This window comes from Sebastes fasciatus, chromosome 18 (assembly GCF_043250625.1).
Source record: "Sebastes fasciatus isolate fSebFas1 chromosome 18, fSebFas1.pri, whole genome shotgun sequence".
Classification (NCBI taxonomy): Eukaryota; Metazoa; Chordata; class Actinopteri; order Perciformes; family Sebastidae; genus Sebastes; species Sebastes fasciatus.
Window position 1 is genome coordinate 27,448,875 of NC_133812.1, and position 21,001 is coordinate 27,469,875.

Consider the following 21,001-nt stretch of genomic DNA (forward strand, 5'->3'; position numbering starts at 1 on the left):
GTAAATCTTTCTCTCAGGTGTTTGTTAGTCAGCACGCCGTGAAAATGAGCCCTCAAAGCGACCACGCCGCTGTGGTCGGTACGGTGTGTTACCTGGGACGTGGAGGGTCTGCTGCGTCTCTTGAGTCCGTCCAGAGCTTTCAGCGAGGACGGCAGCCGCCTCCTCCTGCTGCTGCTGCTGCTGCTTCCTCCCGACAGAGACCGACAGCGGCGCCTCAGCGTCCCCTCGTCTCTGCTGCACACCTGAGGAGACGGCGAGACGGCCAGCGTGAGTTTAAAGAACGAAACGTTAAAGACGGAGGCTGTGTTTTCTGTTGGTGGCGGTGGTGGTTCTCACCAGAGCGTGGAAGGAGGACACGGAGAAGACTCCCAGGCGTCCCAGCATGCTCTTGGAGGGCCGGCTGGCCACGGCGAGGAGGCTCTTGGGGTTGGGGAGCTCGCTGCCCTGCAGGCTGGACAGGTAGCAGCGCAGCCGGAACAGATCCAGGTTCAGTTTCTCCAGGTTCTGCTCCCACTGCTGGATCTGAACACACGACAGGGTCAAACATACATAAACTAAATATACTATATATACACACTTTAAAATACAACGCTAATATCCATCTGTTGAGTTTCCTGCTCAGACCGGGACGTAAATCCCGGAGGTGTGACTGTAAAAGTGTCCGTTGAGATGGTGAAAGCTCTCTGGGTTTGTGTTCTGGTGGTTTAACGCCGCCGTCAGCACCTCAACGTTCGGTTCATGATGATGTCACTCTCAGCGTCGTCTGGCTACGTCGTTAGCGGGACAGCTAACGTTCTGTTGTTTCAGGCCGCCGTTAACATCTGGAACCGACATTAGAGGCTCGACTCCACGTGAGACGGAGCTCCACTTCCTCTCAGAGCTGCTCCAGGTGCCAGCCTTACTCACTGGTTCTACTAGAACCTCTCATCACTGGTCCTACTAGAACCTCTCATCACTGGTTCTTCATCACTAGTTCTATTAGAACCCCTCATCACTGGTCCTACTAGAACCCCTCATCACTGGTTCTTCATCACTGGTCCTACTAGAACTCCTCATCACTGGTTCTACTAGAACCCCTCATCACTGGTTCTACTGGTGCCATTAACCCATTTACCTGAGCTCTAACTGGACCGTAGTGAAGGAGAACCCCTCATCACTGGTTCTTCATCACTGGTTCTACTAGAACCCCTCATCACTGGTTCTACTGGTGCCATTAACCCATTTACCTGAGCTCTAACTGGACCGTAGTGAAGGAGAACCCCTCATCACTGGTTCTTCATCACTGGTTCTATTAGAACCCCTCATCACTGGTCCTAATAGAACCCCTCATCAATGGTTCTACTAGAACCTCTTGTCACTGGTTCTACTGGTTCTGTTAACCCGATATTTTCAGTATGGCTGCCACCAGTGTTAATGCGTCGCCGTAGCCACTAACGGGCCTCCCTGACCGGGCCGTACCGGTACCAGTGTGGATCCCAGTGAACTGACCTGGCTCTCCACGGCCTTCCGGTTCTTCTGCTCCTTGATGACGGACAGCTGCAGCTCCGCCATCTTCTTCATCTTCCCGTCCATGTCGATCTTGTGCAGCAGCGAGCGGCTCTGGCAGCGCAGGAGGCGCGGCGTGTCCTCCTTCCCCTGACGCTTCGCCAGCAACGAGGCGCTCGCCGAGTGGATCGCCGTCACCCAGTTCTCCAGGTCGGTCTGGTTGGTGGCCTGGACGGGAGGAGGAAGAGGAGGAGGAGGAAGAGGAGGAGGAGACAAAGAGTCAGTTCATGTTTATTTGTTGTTTCAAAGTCACTGATCTCCTTTCAGTCTCTTCTTAAAACGTACTTTTATCAGAGTTTAGTTCCCTTTGAACCATCTTTCATTTCTCATCTTTTTCTACATTATATATATATTTATATTATTTTAGTTTCTATAAACCAACCTGTGTTTTTTATCCGTTTTCTTTTAAAAGTGATGATTTATGATTTATCTGTTATATTTTGCTGCCTTTGTGAAGCACTTCGTTACCACGGCGTATTAGTGCCAATGCAGTTTTATTTTCTTGTAAATTTCGGAATTTTTTTCTCGTCTCGAAGTTCTCGTCAGATAATATTCAAGTTTTTTCTCTTAAACTTGTGTTTTTTTCTTGTGAATTTATGACTTTATAATCTTTTCTTGTAAATTATAATATATACTATAATCTCAGAGAACGTTTGAATATTTTTCTCGTAAATTTATGAGTTTATTATATCAGAGAATATTCAAGTCTTTTTCTCAAAACAAAAATTTCTCATAAATTTCCCACTTTAATCTTGATAATTCTTTGTTTTTTCTCTGAATGTAACCCCCCCTTCCCCCCTCCCCCGGCTCTGTATTTATTTATTTTTTTAACCTACAATGGCCCTATTACGCTGTCGTGCTTAGTAACGTAGATTTTGCTCTATAAATAAAGATTATTATTATAATATTATTATAATGATGGGAAACACTGGGCTGAAAAAACAAGAATCTTTTCATTTAAGAGCTAAACAGCAGAAGTGAGGGTCTGAATGATGGTCTGAAGTTTTCTGGCCAAATGGAGAACAGAAGCTCTCGCTTCATGACACTAACAGGTGTTTTTGTTCAGCGGCTCGTCGTCGTAAAACAGGAGCATTTGTTGCAGTAATTAGTCGGGTGTAGTGACTCCCATTAGAGGCTCTTTCACCCTCCTCCAGCTCCTTGACACCTCCTCCTCCTCCTCCTCGGTGAACCCTCTCTGGGGAACCGTGGAGACGAGTCGTAGCTGTGATTTGTGTGTCTGTAAACACACTCTACAGCTGAGAGGAGTGAGAGTTACTCTGGGAATAAAAGAAGTGCTTTCCGAGCTCGTTAAAGGAGAAATATTCCCCTGTTGAGTCTCAGGTCATCACCCAGCACACGGGAAGTGTGTCGCATCTATTTTTAGAGGTATTTTGTGATCTCTGACCCTCTCAAGTCCGGATTGTTACTGCGTGTAATGTTGGAGATCAATATATTGATCTGATCTGAGCTAGTTCATCCTGTTGTGGCACTTTTTTTAAGTGTTTTTTTTTGTGGTGTAATAAACTAAAACCTGGGTGAAGAAGACTTCAGCTTCAGTACTCAAACTACAGTCCACACTCGTGTTGGATCTCTCCTCCTCCGGTGGTGTAAAGCTCACAGCGACACAGTCGTCACCGAGGGAAACAGATGCAGAGTAAAAAAAAAGACCTAAACTGTGCCCTGTGCATGTTTGTGGTGACGCTGGCGGTTGTGCGCTGCAGAGAGAGAAACCACAGCCCTCCACAAACACTACGTCCCATTCATTCACACCGTTCTGGGGCTGGAATAACCAGAGGCATGATGGGAGAAAACGAGATGCGGCCAGCCATCACAAGTCAGACAATCAAGAGAAAACGGAGAGTGGATCCAAATTTAGAAGGAATGAAAACGAGAAACTTCCCGGAAAAGTTATTTACAGAAACGAGAGATTCGTGGTCGTTTGTGATTCTGGATGTTGAGGACTGGTGGTGCGTTCAAGGACAGTTCTACTCCCTAGCTCCATCCTCAGATCCTCAGATCACATGTGCAACATGAAAAATAGAAATAAATCGAATAAATGAAATAAAGAGTGCGTGGTCTCACCTGGAACAGGTAGACGTCTCCGTGCGAGTTGCTCAGACAGAAGACGTGCTCCTTCTTGGGATGTTCGGGGACGGCCTGGACGATGCTGTCGTCGGCCAGCAGAGCGTAGCGAGGAGAAAGCTCGCGCTCGGCGCTGACGCTTTTCCCGTAAGTCTCATAAAACAGCAGAGTGCAACCTGAGGGGACAGAATAATCAGTTATAGTCCATCATCCACAGTTATTCAAGCATTTTATTTGTTTGTTCCCATTTCCTATTTGTCTTTTAACTCTAAGGTCTCACGATACGGGTCATTTCATATCTGGATAACGATAAATATCACGAAATAGCAGGTTTTCTGGAAATTAAATATAATTACTACTAATAAAAAATGACTTCATAATCTCAGAGAATATTTGAGTGTTTTTTTCTCATATATTTCTAACTTTATAATCTCTTCAAGTCTTTTTCTCGTAAATTTAAGAATTTTTTTTCTCTTTAATTTATGTCTTCATAATCTCAGAGTATATTTAAGTTTGTTTTTCTAAGTATTTGTTTTTTTTCTCGTAAATTTATGACTTTATAATCTCAGAGAATATTTTAGTCTTTTTCTCGTAAATTATTTTTTTTAATTTCGTAAATAGTTTTTTTTTCTTGTAAATTTATGACTTCATAATCTCAGAGTATATTCAAGTCTTTCTCGTAAATTTATGATTTTTTTTGGGGATATTTATGACTTTATAATCTCAGAGTATATTCTCTCAGAACAACAACCCAAAAAGTCTGTGAATATTTTGGCACATCATGGCTCACCTGATCCGTTTCCTTTATTATTTTAATATCAGAAACACTTCTTTTTAGCGTCAATGTTGTTTCTATATTACAACTTAAATCTCATGAACACACCGAAGTCGGAAGAACGACTTCCCAGCTCGGGAACTGGGACGATCTCAGGAGCACGTGACTGCACCACCGGTGCTGGCGGAGGTCTGCGCTCTCCCAGTGCCATTCTAGTATATTTATATTATATTTATATGTAGTGTTTATGGGCGTACCTTTCAGTGTGACCCAGTAGTGTCTCCACTTGCGGCGAGCCACCAGCTCCAGCTTCCTGTCCTTGCCGACGGTGATGAGAGCTTTGAAGGAGAGCCATCCGGCCCGTCGCACTACGCCCTGCTCCTTCTCAAACAGGACATCCAGCTGCTCGCCTCCTCTCACCTCCACTTCCTCATCTCCATCTCCATCTCCATCTCCATCCATTTCCTCCTCCCCGTCTTCCTCCTCTTCCTCTCCATCCCCCTCCGACGGCTCGGTCCGGTCTGCGGCGCTGCTGCTGCAGCCCGTCTCCAGCTCCTGCATGAAGTTCTCGTAGACGTTCTGCCGCTGGATGTCGCTGCTGTGGTTCTGATTCTGGTTCAGGTTCAGGTTCAGGTTCAGGCTCCTGGAGGAGCCACAGTGGACCGCTAGGAACTGGTTCTGGTTCTGGTTCTGGTTCAGAGTGTGGAGAGGGTTGGAGGCCCACAGAGTGCTGCAGCCGACCGACCCAGAATCCAGCCGGTCAATGAAAACATCACCGGTTTCGCTGCCGTACGGCTCCTGAGGACGAATCAGAATCTCTTTTATTTATTATTATTATTTTTTTTTCCCTTTTTGGTTTGTTTGAGTAATGTGTCTTAACTATTATTATTATTTTTTTCCCCCTATTCAATTATGATTTTTTCCCTTTTTTTGGTTTGTTTGAGTAAAGTGTCTTTATTATTATTTTTTTCCTTTTTTCCTTTGTTTGATTAATGCGTCTTTATTATTATGGTTATTATTATTTCCCTTTTTTGTTCTTTTGTTTGTTTGAATAATCTGTCTTTTTATTAGTATTTGTCCCCTATTTCATTTTTATTTTCTTTGTTTGAGAAATGTGTCTTTATTATTATTATTATTGTTATTGTTATTATTATTATTATTATTATTATTATTATTATTATTATTATTATAATATCCCCCTTTTTTGTTTTTCTTTTGTTTGAGTAATGTGCCTTTATTATTATTATTATTATTAATAATAATGAACAAGGCTGACACTAGAGAGACATGAAATGTCAAAAATAGCCCGGCACTAACACTGAGGATTAATCCGCCGCTGAAAATAGTCCCCAACTAATCCACTATTTCCTCCTGTTTGTTCGATAAAAACTACAGACAGCAGCTGTTTTAAAATTAAACTATATATTTGTCTTTTTTAAAGATGTTCGTCTTCAGTAGGAACTAATAACGTAAATAAAAAATATTGCCAGACTTGTACGATTTGATTTCTCTGAACTTGTTTCTCTGCTGTCGTCGTTTATGAGTTACTTTTAACGGGCAGAATTCTCCTCCTCATTCAGAAAACTGGGTGTTAATATGTTTTATATATGTTTTATTCCTTTAATGCTGCACCTTTGATATTTGTGATGCTGCACAGTAGTATACTCATATTAAAAGTACTTGAAAATGACGAAACAAATTATTATAAAAAGTATTATATCTATATATTGAAACAACAAATATGGGCAATTTGAAAAATGTAATTCGTAAAATTTAAACTCCTGAAATAGAAAACAAAAACAGAACTAATAAAAGTGGAAAGAGAAAATTAATCACGTGTCCATTACTGCAACTAATACTGCACATCAACCACAAATACTAGTGCTACTGTTACAAGTACTTTTAATGAGTATGGAAGATTTAAGGTGCCTAAACAAAAACTAATCAAACAAAGAAATTAAGTGAAATAGGTTAAAAATATTATATATTTTTTGAATAAGCATTTACTTTATCATAATTAAATAAAACATGTTACAATACAAACATTTAGCTTCCGTTTATGTTTGTTTAAATTTGGGCATTTTAAATCTTCCGTACTTCCTCTTACATGATGTTTAAATGGGACTCACCTGGATCCTCCTCTTCTTCCTGCTCAGACTTCCTGTCCAGTCGCTGAGTCGTCTGATTCGGCTCTTCAGGAAGTCTTTGCGGCTGTTCCCGGAGGAGGCGGTGGAGGCGGCGCCGCCGACAGGCTCGACCCGGCGACAGGGAAGCGTTAAGGAGGAGTAGCGCTGCTCCACGCCTCCTCCTGACCCCTCCTCCTCCTGGATGACGTCATCCAGCAGCGAAAGCACCGAGGAGGAGAAAGCGGTCCCCTGCTGCAGGGCGGCGTCCGGTGTGGTGGGGAAGGCGGGCAGCGCGGCGTTGTGGTAAACGCTGTCCAGCGAGGTGGAGGAAGGTGAAGCCAGGCTGAAGTCTCTCAGGTCGGCCGGCAGGATCATCGAGTCGCCGATGCCGCTGTCCTCCGTTCGCCCGGAGGAGCAGGTGTTGTAACCGGCGGCGGCGGAGGTGAACGCGTTGGTCTCCGCGGCGGGAAAGTTAAATCCAGGTGAGATGTCCACGTGGGCCGAGAAGACGGTGTTGTACCCGCTGCTGGTGGTGGCGGTCTCCTCCGTGCGGATGGAGGAGCAGGTGGTGTACCCGCTACTGTTCGCCACACTCTGCCCGCAGACGAACACGTTGTCAGCCAGCTCGCCGCCGGTCCCCCACGGCGAGTCGTACCAGGAGCCGTCGGAGCTTAGTGAGCTGCCTTTACTGGTGCGGAGGGAGGGTTCGGCAACTGAGGAGGCGGCGGCGGCAGCGGCGGTGGTGGTGGCGGGGAGCCCCTGCGGCTCCATGGGGACCCCCCTGGTGTTGGTGAACCCCACCCTCATGCTGCCATCTTTGCTGAGCAGCACCTTCGGGCTGCCGCCGCCACTCTCCAGGGACGTCCGCTCGCCGTTGCTCCCGCCGCCGTTCTCCGAGTAACCAAACTGGTTTCCTCTGATTAATCTCGGAGGAGACCCTCGGGGGGCTTTGGGTGCGTGTTCGTAGTGCCAGGAGGTGTACGGCGGGCTGGCGGCGGCGTGCTGGTTCAGGTAGGTCCTCCCGCGGCTCCGGCTGCCTCCCTGACTGCCTCCCTGACTGCTCCTCCACCAGCTGCGAGCCGACGGCGCCTCCTCCCTCCTGGAGGAGAACCTGAGCGAGCAGGAGGACTTGGCAGGAGGGACGAAGCTGCTGTGACTGTCTGTGTTTCCCATCGCGACCTGGAGGACGATCAACGAGGACATAAATACAGATGCTGAAAGTGGCTGCAAGTCCGCGACACTACACGCAGCATCGTAGCTGCTAAGTTAACGCTCCCGGACGGTGAACTGGAGACTCATTGTCTGTTGTGCTCCTGTAGCTGCATGTGAGGCACAAATCTTGTCGGTTAATAAGTCGGTTAACGAGGGTCGGTTATCGCTTAAGAAAACTTTTCAAAATTAGCATCCCTACCCCATTCTCATTTTTTCTGAATAGAGCCTGAAGGCATCATAATGTAACTCAATGGAACCTCCCGTGTTGAATTCGGCAGGACGAGAGCTAGTTAGCGTTAGCTGTTAGCAGTCAGTGATGCCGGGTACACTACACGAGAAACAAGACGATTTTTGGCCTTTTTTTTTTTTTTAATCCCACACATTCTTCTTCCTTGTCAAAACTTGGCGCCTACATTACCTACAATGCAACTCGATTCATTCGTCTAGAACATATTCGGGTGTGTTATGCTAGTTAACGGCTAATGTAGCCTGCAGCAAGAGGTCTGCTAACATCACTTCTGTTAGTCCCGACTCCTCGCGGTCCATTCAACGACATAAATGTGAAGCTCTAACGTTAGCTTAAAGTAGCAAGGTAAAACTTTTAAATGGAAGTCAATGTGTCATTTATTTATTTAGTCAAATTTTGTTTATACGAGGGCTTTTTAAAGCTAGAGTGAAGATACTGGTATCATATAAAATTAGAATACCTGATGAATCCATCGGTACCAACATGTCATACTAGCTTGTAGTGAAGGAGGTTAAATGACGCTCCAAACTTACGCTAAATTTTGGCGAGGAAAAGCTGTCATGGCCATTTTCAAAGGGATCCCTTGACCTCTGACTTCCAGATATGTGAATCTAAATGGGTTCTATGGGTACCCACGAGTCTCCCCTTTACAGACATGCCCACTTTATGATAATCACATGCAGTTTGGGGCAAGTCATAGTCAAGTCAGCACACTGACACACTGACAGCTGTTGTTGTCTGTTGGGCTGCAGTTTGCCATGTTATGATTGGAGCATATTGTTTTATGCTAAATGCAGTACCTGTGAGGGTTTCTGGACAATATCTGTCATTGTTTTGTGTTATTAATTGATTAACAATAATAAATATATACATACATTTTGCATAAAGCAGCATATTTGTCCACTCCCATGTTGATAAGAGGATTAAATACTTGACGAATCTCCCTTTAAGGTACATTTTGATCAGATAAAAAATGTCGTTGACGACAAATTGTTTTGGTTTTTACCTTTTTGTTTCTTTCCTTTTTTTGGTTTTATTTTCTTTCTTATATTAGTGAAACTGTGAAACACAAGTGCTGACTACTTACTACAGCAACTACTTCTACTTCTCATCTATTTCTGCTCCTACAAATTAAAACAGTTTCCTGCTTGCTTTACTTTAATCTGATCAAACACCTTCTCTTCAGTTTGGATCAACCAGCGTCAGCTCTCTAACACATGCTGGATGTTAATCAATGAAACTGAATGAAACACATGAAAAAGCTGAAAACTGAGAGGACATGATGAAGCTTTTACTCATCTATAAAAGAAGGTAAATTAACATACCAAATTAAGAAAAGTAAATAATAGTATGAGGAGGTTTACCGGTTTTCGTTTTCAGAAACTCAGCAGCTCCTTCATGCTCGTCCTGCTGCCTCCTCTTCCTCTCTTTCTTTCTTTACTACTGAAGCTCCGTCGCCTCCAGCTGCCCCCTCTCTCCCTCTCTCTCTCTCTCTCTCTCTCAGTGTTTGTCTATGTTGCTCGCCCCCTCTCATCTGCTGGGGGAGAACAGAGGGAGGGAGGAGCTTCATAAGCTTCAGCACACACTTTTCTTTTTGTATAAACTCCCCTCCTCCTCCTCCCATCACCTCCCCTCCTCTCTTCCATGACGTCCCAGACTTCACTCTGTTTATTTTGGTTTTCTGGAGTAATTTTCTCCTCATTTTCTCTCTTTTTGTTTCTTTTATCGTTAAACGTTAATGTGAGAGCAGCAGGCTGAGGTCATCAGACAGGAACTAGTTTAGGAAACTCCAGATATTCAGCTTCATATAGAGAGAGAGCAGGACTACAGACTACTGCAAGTATATTACAAAACGATATTCAGGAAAGAAAACGAAACGTATAAAATGTCAGAGAACAATGAAAATAATTTCCCAAACTCAAAGGTGACGTCTTTAAATGCAACATATCCTCATACAACGGTTTACCAAAAGTTCTTCCTCATGTTTTCCTACTAAATGTCCAGCAACAAGTGTCAATTTCCACTCGTTACATCCATACTGTCTTCTCAAAATAAACTTCCATCATAACAGGAAATAACTTCCTTAAGTTTAGGCAACAAAACTACTTAGTTAGGTTTAAGAAAATGTTGTGGTTTAGTTTAAAATAACTGCGGAATTAGCGTAACTTAAAGGGATAGTTTGGGTGTTTTGAAGTTGGTACTTATCTATAGAAGGTGTAACGATATCCGTTAAAGTGTACGCTATATTTAGAATGTTTTCCCCGCTTTATCTTGCCGTCAGAAAGCTCTTTCCTTCTCCTTTCCGACGGGGAACTGAACTGAAAGTGAAAGTTATCTACGCTCTCTCCAAAGCCAGCAGGCTCAGATGACAAAAACAGTATAGATACGTTTCACTTTTAGTTCAGTTTTCCATCGAAAAATATTCTAAATATAGAATTTTATTTAGGTGAGCCTTTCTTTTTTGGTGGCTAAAATAAGTTTTTCTGCCGTCCCTGTCCACAGCACTGTATCGCTTTGCTCTGATGCTGGTACTCCTGTCTGTTTCTCCAAACTGGAGACCGTCATCTACTGAAAAAAATACACCTACTATGGAGAATTACCTCATACAACCCCACTTCAAAACACCCAAATGAAAATCTTTTGACCCACCCATCGAACCTGACCTCCTCCCTACGCGTCATTTGTCTCTCTTAATACTTCCCGCTTCACGATTACGTGGATTACATACAAACAAGTCCAAGTCAAATGCCCACGAGACAGAGACAATTTCTATTCAGAACACCCACAAAAGTCAAGACAAGTTTGAGTTAAAACACCCCAGACGAGAATAAACAAGTCCAAGTCAAACGCCCTCGAGACAAAGACAAGTCTGAGACTCAACACCCATGAGACAGAGACAATTTCAAGTCAAAACATGAATTAAAACACCCATGAGACGAGATAAGTCAGATGCAAGTCCAAGTCGAAGCACCCACAAAGCCGAGACAAGTTTGAGTTTAAAACACGAGTCAAAACGCCCACGAGAAGAGACAAGTGCAAGTCAAACGCCCTTGACAAGACTAAGACAAATCAGAGTCAAAATGCCCACGAGACAAAGACAAGTCTGAGACAAGTCCGTGTCAAAATGGACACAAGACAGAGAAAACTTTGACTCAAAACACCAACCAGACCAAGACAAGTCCGAGTAGAAACACCCCCAAGACCAAGACAAGTCTGAGATAATAAAAGCATCGCCTTGTCGGGGTTGATTTCACATCTATGACCGGCTCGCTGTTCGTTATCCCTGACATGTCGAACCTGAAGTCTTTCCTCCTGCCTGATTTATTCTGGTTTTCACTTCAGCATATTCATACAAAATCTGAAACACATCCAATCACAAATAATTCGAGGTCTTCTGCAGAACGATAAAGAGCTCCCAGGCTCATTTCCTGCGAGGTCAAAGGTCACGGCGGACTGGAGGTTCAGTGTGCTCTAACAGCGAGCTCAGGGCGGGGCGACTCCCATCCTGTCCCAGAGAGGTCAGAGCTGAGGAGGTAGGAGTTAGAGAGGGAGCCGACGGCAACACAATGCACCGCTGACCTTTGACCTCTCTCATTGAAACAAGATGGGAAGTGCTGAGGGGAAACCTCGACAGCTGGAGCGCCCCGACGGAGAGACGAAGACGAAGAAGAGATTTAATCAAGAAAAAAAGTTATTTACACACTGAGGTCTGCATGAAGCTTTAAAGACTCGACAAGTCTTCATACCCGAACTACGAAACAAAACCACTCATATGATGATGATGTTCAAAATGAACCTTAAAGGGAGATTTGTCAAGTATTTAATCCTCTTATCAACATGGGAGTGGACAAATATGCTGCTTTATGCAAATGTATGTATATATTTATTACTGGAAATCAATTAACACAAAACAATGACAGATACTGTCCAGAAACCCTCACAGGTACTGCATTTAGCATAAAACAATATGCTCACATCATAACATGGCAAGCCCGCTACAAACCTAAAAGTTGCGCTAATGCGTTAAAGAAATTAGCGGCATTTAAACAAATTTGTGTTTACTTTGACAGACCTAAAACAAACATATTTTTCTCTGTAACAATGCTCAGTTCCACACAGCATTTTAAAAACAAAATTCTATACTAGTATCAGTCGTTTGTTGGGTAAATTAAATTAAGATTTTTAAAATAAACCCCTTTGATTTTGTTGGTGACAAAATATTTGCTATTAAAAGGCAAAATATAATCTTCAATTAGGAAGAAAATAACATTGAAAAGAGGTAAAAAAATCAGGACATTTAGAAATACTAAAGTCCAAACGCAAGCCCCATCCCTAAAATAAATACACCAACCAAACTCTGTACAATTTCCTGCATGGCTTTTTCTATGGTGTTCCTCTTGGTCTTGGTGTCTTAATGTGGTATTTTGGAGGGATTATTGATTATTTTTATCAATTCTAGAGCGGGAAAAAAATGGTTAAATTTAGCACCAAATCTATGTAACAAATGGTATCAACCCAAAAATTACTGCAACAACTTATGAGACATAATAGAACATGTGGGTCTCAGAGGGTTAATCTCCACTGAATGAATGAAAATCTGCTAAACATGAGATCTGAGGTTATGATAACAGGTTTCACAGTAAAGGTTGAACTGTGTGCAACAGTCCACTGACTCCCCTCCTCCTCCCTCCTCCCTGTTTTGTGTCTTGCAGCTCAGACGGAGAAAGTCTGCCGTCCACTTTTGTCTTCTCGTCCTATCGGCCATCTGCCGGCTAGCAGGACGCCCCACCACGGGCGACCCCTCCCATTCTTCGCCAACAAAGAGGCAGGCAGGCGTGAGGCCGACATATTGAAGGAATTCATCAGATTAGAAATGAAAAGAATCTGATTAATGAGAGTTTGTGTGGAAGAATGCCACCTGTTCTCTGGAGTGGACTTTATCCTCCGATGGTTCACGTCAAAGTGTGTAATAGAGCCAGAGCAACACGACCTCCTCTCCACGCCAAATAGATAGAGTCAGAGCAACACAACCTCATCTCCACGTCATATAGATAGAGCCAGAGCAACACGACTTCATCTCCGGGCCAAATAGATAGTCAGAGCAACACGACTTCATCTCCACGCCAAATAGATAGAGCCAAAGCAACACAACCTCCTCTCCACGCCAAATAGATAGAGCAACACGACCTCCTCTCCACGCCAAATAGATAGTCAGAGCAACACAACCTCATCTCCACGTCATATAGAGCCAGAGCAACACGACTTCATCTCCGGGCCAAATAGATAGTCAGAGCAACACGACTTCATCTCCACGCCAAATAGATAGAGCCAAAGCAACACAACCTCCTCTCCACGCCAAATAGATAGTCAGAGCAACACGACCTCCTCTCCACGCCAAATAGATAGTCAGAGCAACACGACCTCCTCTCCACGGCAAATAGATAGAGCCAGAGCAACACGACTACCTCTCCACGCCAAATAGATAAGAGCCAGAGCAACACGACCTCCTCTCCACGCCAAATAGATAGTCAGAGCAACACGACCTCCTCTCCGGGCCAAATAGATAGTCAGAGCAACACGACTTCATCTCCACGCCGAATAGATAGAGCCAGAGCAACACAACCTCCTTTCCACGCCAAATAAATAGAGTCAGAGCGACACGACTTCATCATCACGCCAAATAGAGAGAGCCAGAGCAACACAACCTCCTCTCCACCATGGAACCTTGATATATATTACGATGCAAAAGAGACTTAATCTAAATAAAAAGCAACTTTTGAAACAGAACTATGACGAAACGTTAAAACTATCCAGAGGAAGAATACCAACTCAAGATCTTTGTCTTCTACATATGTAAAATATAATAACACAAAACCAGTAGCTGCCTGGAACCAATGAGGAAAATACAAAATACAAATTAATACAAAATGACAAAAATGTGATAGAAATGATCATAATGTTCAGCCACAGAAAAGAAATAAGGACAAATAGTGGCTTGTAGTACGACGGATAACTCCTCTCTCAGTGTAATGAAGCTTTTGTCTGGAGACCGAGAGGACGCAGGAAACAGGAAGTCCAGATCAGCCGTAAATAGCAGGAAACTGAGACACCTCCCGCAGCAGCAGATACACAAACACAAACCCTCAGACTGCTGCCTCCACACACCACACTTAGATTTATTCTGTCTACATCTACAGTATATTTATATAATCATACACTTTTACACTGGATTCCCACCAACAGTCAAACCTGATTCATTTTGATTTAAATCAATAAAGTTGCAACACGTCCTGTTTAATGAAACTGAAAACTGGAGCTCAAAATTCAAACTTACATCTCACACTTTTATTGTCTTCTAACGTCCAGTTTATCTTCCAGATGTTTCAGTCAAATGATCTCATTGAAGTGCTAAAAAAATGTGCTGCAACAAAATACCCTTTTTTTTTTTTAAAGGAAAATGACGAAGCTGCAGTTTGTGACGGTTCAGTTTACTGTCACATCAGGAAAAAATGCTTCAGTTAAGGTGTGCGAAGCGAACATGTCAACGCAAAGAGGCGAATAGATGTGAATTGCGAATGACGTGACGAGAACACACGGAATTTGCGTCATTTGCGTATTTATGGAAGTTGAAATATGTCAGCTTGAGCAAGAAGTTCGTGTGACGTTGTGTGGTGAAAGCCTGTCAGCGTTGAGATTCTCCACGCATCGTAACTGACGTCCTGACGTCTTGACGTTGTTGAATCAGAAATGGAGGAAAAATAAATCTTGTATGTGTCTGTGGTCACCCAGAGCTACGATAGTATATCACATCTGTACAGAGAGTGGACCAAACTCTGACTGTCTGTGATAGAAACAACAACGTCGCTGCTGCATTTATGATTTTATGTTGAGTGTTGATGGAGCAGCTGCATAGCCTGGCACTGATCGAACCAAACTCCATTCAGAAAACGAGCATTTTAAAAGTTGTTTGCTTGTCGTCTTGCGGACAGACCTGACAAAGCATGAATTCAGACTTTTTACAAATCAACATCGTTATGTAGTTATTTCAGCATAATTTTGATCCGTTTATTGATTATTATTTGGGTCCATACCGCAGTAGTGACTTGTGGCTTGCTAGATACAGTCAGTGTAATGGCATTATATGTGAATACAGCTCGCCGCCGGGTGACGTTATGAACCCAGACACGACGGCGTATATCTGAGACTTCCACAACATGTACAGAGCAGCAACAGTGGTTATTTCTTCCATGGTTGATGGAGGAAAGAATAGTTGTTGGTATCTATGGAGACAAGCTCCTCCTCCTTTCCGGAGCGTCTAGCGCGAATGAACACAAATGATCCCGGTGGTCCGACTCACGCGAGTAAAGCAAGGCAAAAATGTGCTTCTCTCTTGGTCTGAACACAGCATAACAATATCCAATATTTGTTTGGTACATTTTATAACGGTACTTTCCATATGCATTGACACAGTTTCCTTTTACTTTTCTGAATCATTCTGTTTATTTATTTTTTGGATATTGCAAACTAATAAACTGAACAATGACTTTGATTGTCAGTTAATTGATCGATTTGATTAATCAATTAAACTTTTAGTCCGTCGACCACAACTATTTTTCGGAGTGCAAAGTGACACGTCCGAATGTCTCGTTTTGTCCGACCAATAGTCCAAAACTCAACGAAATTCACTGAGATAGAAAGCTGTCGAGAATGTTTGGGCTTTTTTTGTTTCATAAATAACTAAAATCATGAATCAATTGTTAAAATTGTTGGAGAGGAGAAGCTTTTCTTTCTGATTCTCAGACCAACTCTCTCCTCGGGTTTCTTTGGGTTTAATTGTGCAGCAGGAGGGGGGGGGGGGTTGTGTTGTGTTTTTGCAGGGAGACGCCAAGGAGCAAAATGAGCGCTCCACCCCCCCCTGGGAACGCACAAAGCAGCAGCTTCGATACTGAGGAGGAGGGGGGGGCTGGAGCAAGCAGCCACTTTCCCCCCATCAGAGGAAGTGTGCCTGGGCCGGGGGTGGGTGGGCAGCAGGGGTAGGTAGGTGGGGTCTGTTTCCTGTCCCGGCTGACTGGGGTCCTTGTCCTGGCAGCGCGGGCAGGCAGACGGGCGGGGCCCCCCTACCCGGACTCAGGTGGGGCTGAGTGTTGGGTTTGGTGTGGCCGCCGCCCGCCGCCGCTGCAGCTGCTTCCTCCTCTGGAGAACCTCAACCATCCAGGAGACCAGAAGAAGAAGAAGCAGCTCATTTACAGACACGTCACACGAAATCCAGCTGATTCAGGATCAGTCAGCAACACTTCAGACTGAAATCAGCTTCATCACGCATTAACACAATACATCATTCATAGGTTGTAGCTCCAGATCAGTGAATGTAAATGGGTTCTATGGGTACCCACGAGTCTCCCCTTTACAGACATACCCACTTTATGATAATCACATGCAGTTTGGGGCAAGTCATAGTCAAGTCAGCACACTGACACACTGACAGCTGTTGTTGCCTGTTGGGCTGCAGTTTGCCATGTTATGATTTGATTGTTATCATTTCATAAATATATACATACATTTGCAGAAAGCAGCATATTTGTCCACTCCCATGTTGATAAGAGGATTAAATACTTGACAAATCTCCCTTTAAAGGTACATTTAGAACAGATAAAAAAATGTGTGATTAATTTGCAATTAGATATTTTAAATCAATTCAAAGCCCTAATAAATAGGAATGTTAGTTTAAATGTACGGTATAAATAACTGCAGTTTTAACGCCAGAATAAACCTCAGTACTGCACAGCTGAATTAATGCACTAAATGTTTGTACTGTTAAGTCAGTATTACACAGTTGAAGATATAATAAATTATGGGGTTATAGCTGCTGATAAAAAATACTAAATATATGTTATATATATGTATAAATATACAATCAAATGAACATGTCTACCGTTTTCTAGACCAAACAAGGGTAGGTTTGATCCCAAATACAATTTGAATACTTTAAGTTGAAACGTCGGTATGACGATAAAGTAGAATAAATTAAATGTCTTTCTTACTTGAGGAGTATTTGTACCAGTATTCGAACAGAACTGACATTGGAACGTGTTCCGTGACAAACACAAAATAGTGTTGCACGTCGTCATTAAGGGCAGCTGGTTAAGTCGGCATCGATGCTGGCCACGCTAATTAGTTTGGGATGGCACTTAATATGGCGGACCTTCCAAGCGAACGCGTAAACGGCATGGAAGTGGGTAGGGGAGGGGCCGGATTGGCCCATGACTTGCCCCCAAACTGCATGTGATTATCATAAAGTGGGCATAAAGGGGAGACTCGTGGGTACCCATAGAACCCATTTACATTCACTGATCTGGAGGTCAGCGGTCAAGGGACCCCTAAAAAATGGCCATGACGGTTTTTCCTCGCCAAGAAGGTTTGGAGCGTTATTTAACCTCCCTCACGACAAGCTCCTTGGAGCTCGTGTCTGAACGTTACTGTAGCGCACATCGTCCCTCGTCATGTCCAGCCCCCACCGCCCGCCATCATCCTCCTCGTGTCTCCCAGCAGGCCGTTCAGCTGCTGTGATGGATGGAAGACCTCCGCTCTAATCGACGGTTAATTGAATGAAGTGTTGTGTTGGTGTCGTGGAGGCTGATGGACTCGGGCGCTGCTGCAGAGCTAAACTGAGAATAATCACATTTCATCGCAGGTTCAAATGTAGTTTGGTTTTAACCAGCAGAAGGTTATCTACAGGTCCTAAACAAACTGTCAATAAATCTGAGTTAGTCCGCAGTCTGTCAGGCCTCTTCTCCCCCCCCCTTCTACAGAAAAAGATCCTCCAACCAGTCGTTGAGACTCACCATGAAGAATCTAAATATCATCATGTACAGCCGCTACAGCGTGGAGACGCCATCACTGAGTAGTCAAACATAAACAAGAACTATTTTATATCAAACTGAATTTAAATGTTCTGCATTTTTGCACTTGAATTTCCATTCGGACCCAACGACTTTAAGAAAAGTAGTATAGACTCTTTTTGAGTTGACGTCATGATGACGTCACGGTGTTAGCTGGAGGCAAAACAAAGGACAGACTGGAGGCTAACACTAGCAGTGGGCTAAAGTCACACATCTAAAATGATTAGATAAACACTCGTGATCCTGGAGAGTGAGTGACGGCACATATTGAGAGAAACTAGTATTTTCTTCAGCCATTGTTAAAAAAACAAGCCAACAGTACTTGCTAGCCAGCGTTAACTAACGTGTTAAGAGAATTACTTAACGCTAACATCATGTTTACTAACAGAAAACAGGGCTATAAGTGTTCAAACACTTTCAGGACTCAGGAGGCATTAAAACCATATTGTGAGGACTCTTTGGGGCCCTCAGAGACTCCTTGGGGCCCCAGATCTTCAGTTTGGGGGGACCACTAGACCAAATGATCTGCACCACAACATTTGTCACTGCAACAAGCGTGAATCCAACCAGACAACTGAGAGCTTCTCAATGACTGGTGAAGTGTGTGTGTGTGCTGATCACACTTTTCTTCTTCCTCCTTTGTCCGTCAGAGTCAACAGAGAATGAAGGTGGGGGGGGGAGACACACAAAGCAGAGACGAGTGCCCGGCGTTGGTCCTTTCATTCAGGCTCCAGATGCTGCTGTGGGGCCCTCTGGCCTCCAGAACATCCATCACAACACAAGACTCGCTGTCAGAATCAGCCCGTTGTACAAAAAGTTGTATGAATGACACGATAATACGCAAGACATTTAGCGTGCTATACTCTTTTTGCTTTTGGCGTGTCATGTGTACGCCACGTAGTCTGTACTGACTGTAATGTAAACTCATGTGTGAATATGCTACGCTCTGAGCTAGTGACGTAGAATAAAAAGAGAGAGAGGGAGGGGAGGTGGATGGGTACAACAAACACAGGACTTTAACCAGGAGACCGCCCTTTTTGTTTTGTAAGTTACTTTAGTGGCGTTTGTGACGCGTTTTCTGTACTGAAGTACAAATAGCACGACATTTCCGCGTGATAACACGCGGTTATTTTTAGGCAACAAAACCACTTAGTTAGGTTTAGGAAAAATAACCCGAAACATAACTGCGGCCGTTACCTTAGTTTTGTTGCGTGGCGTAAAAAAAATAGACACGGAAAAAGCCTAAAATGCGTCCTCATGACTCGCGGAATATCGTAGTAATGTCGTAGTAATGTCGTGCTATTTGAACACCTTCCTGTCAACATGCTGACACACGCGGCAATCTGTTTATTTTGGGTTCATACCGCAGTAGCGATGTGTAGCTCGCTAGATTCAGTCAGTGCAAAGGCGCTGTATGTGAAAACAACTCGCCGCCGGGTGATGTTATGAACACAGAAACGATGGCGTTTGTTTTTTCTGACATATCTGGGACTTCCACAACATGTACAAAGCTGGTTATTTCTTCCCTGATGGAGGAAATACAAGTTTTTGGTATCTATGGAGATAAGCTCCTTCTCCTCTCTGGTGCGTCTAGAGCGAATGAACACAAATGATCCCGGTGGTCCAACTCACGCGAGTAAAGTGAGGCGAAAACTCGCTTCGCTGTTGGTGTGAATGCGTCATATAAGAAAAGAACCTGGCTGAAACAAAAGGCCTACTAGTGCGGATCACACCCAGTTCAGCATGACGGGTTATTGTTTCACTGAGACTGTTACGTCAAACACGATCATATCTGATGGGAATGATTGTAACAACCATGAAACCAAGTTCAGAATCTGACCTTTACTGTTAGTGTGTCTTGAGAAAGGTCTGAGACTTTGCTTTAAATCAGAAACAAGACGACCTTTAACTAATTTAAAAGTCCAACACCTTCCTCCTCTGTACCGTTTGAATCACTGAGTTTCATGAGAACAATGCTCCCCTTGTTGTCCTGAAAACGTGATTAAAGATCAGCTGTAAACAAGCTGAGAGTCTTTAAAGTTCATCTCAGAGGGAAACAGGAGAAAGGAGTGTTTTTAGGTTTGCACCGGCTCCGTTCGGTCCTTAAAGGTCGGCAGCCGGCAGCCGCTGAGCCTCAGAGGAATGTGAAAGCTTTTACAGTAAAACTCGCTGAGGTGAACAAAGTATTTCAAAGACAAACTGTGCGGCGGTTGTTGTTTTGCGGGCCGAGCGGCCGTGCACGGTTGTGGAAATGATCGTGATCGGACAGAGCAGCCGGACCGAGTCTGAGATAACACCGAAGACCAAAGAGAGGCCGACGGGCCGAGCTCACAGGATCCATGCAGATGTTTCTTATTATTACTGCACACCGCTGAGTCTGAGCTGCACAGGTGTTTCACCAAAGACACCTGTATAAAAGGTGTATTATCCCACAGTCACAGACGACATTTAAAGATGACCGTCTTTCAAAAGATATTTACACATGTACATTGCACGACAGCAAAACAGGAAAAGGCTTCACTGTTCAGTAAAGTTCAGAAAATAGCATCATTGTTCTTCACTGGATCTTAAAACCAGGAAATGCAATGTTTCAATACATATTTTTACCACCAAAACAGCAGTTTTTTTTGTTTTTTTTAAAATGTATTTTTATATTTGTTTAACCAGCTAATTGGATGTTCAGATCAGATCAGGACCGCCGGCTTCCAGCCAAACCGTCCTGGAAACAAACTGCAGCAACATCTGGCTGCTGGAGCAGGAATTTCCCACCCTGGTTGTAAACAACATGACGTCAACAACACACACACACACACACACACACACACACACACACACACACACACACACACAGGACATGCTGATTTCCTCTGATGCAAACACCTCTGAAGGGTCAAACATCCCGTCACACACACTTCCTGTCTTGCTGTCACTGTACCGAGCTTTTTTTATTCCCCCAACAGGAAAGACACAAAAACAGACAGCTGGAACAAAGTCACACCTGGATTTTCATGTTTTAACTCATCACCTACAAAATGTTCCAAATCTGTGGAGGACGGAACCTTCCAAAATAAAAAATAAAACAATAAATATATCAAGAAATAAATAAATAAATAAA

General features: G+C 43.7%; 1 protein-coding gene across 4 annotated transcripts in view; it reads right to left on the reverse strand.

Moving 5' to 3' along the window:
* LOC141756077 (rho guanine nucleotide exchange factor TIAM2-like) overlaps positions 1–21,001 on the reverse strand; it is a 52,057-nt gene that overhangs the window by 17,812 nt on the left and 13,244 nt on the right. For 2 of the 4 annotated variants that reach the window (XM_074615540.1, XM_074615539.1), the window contains exons 2-7: positions 6,532–7,707; positions 4,660–5,200; positions 3,628–3,803; positions 1,489–1,713; positions 337–522; positions 93–242 (exon numbers count right to left, since the gene is read on the reverse strand). In XM_074615540.1, the coding sequence (XP_074471641.1) occupies positions 93–242; positions 337–522; positions 1,489–1,713; positions 3,628–3,803; positions 4,660–5,200; positions 6,532–7,707 (2,454 nt within the window). Of the gene's footprint in view, positions 1–92; positions 243–336; positions 523–1,488; positions 1,714–3,627; positions 3,804–4,659; positions 5,201–6,531; positions 7,708–9,351; positions 9,525–21,001 lie in introns of all 4 variants that reach the window. The other 2 variants (XM_074615541.1, XM_074615542.1) reach the window with 2 other exon arrangements.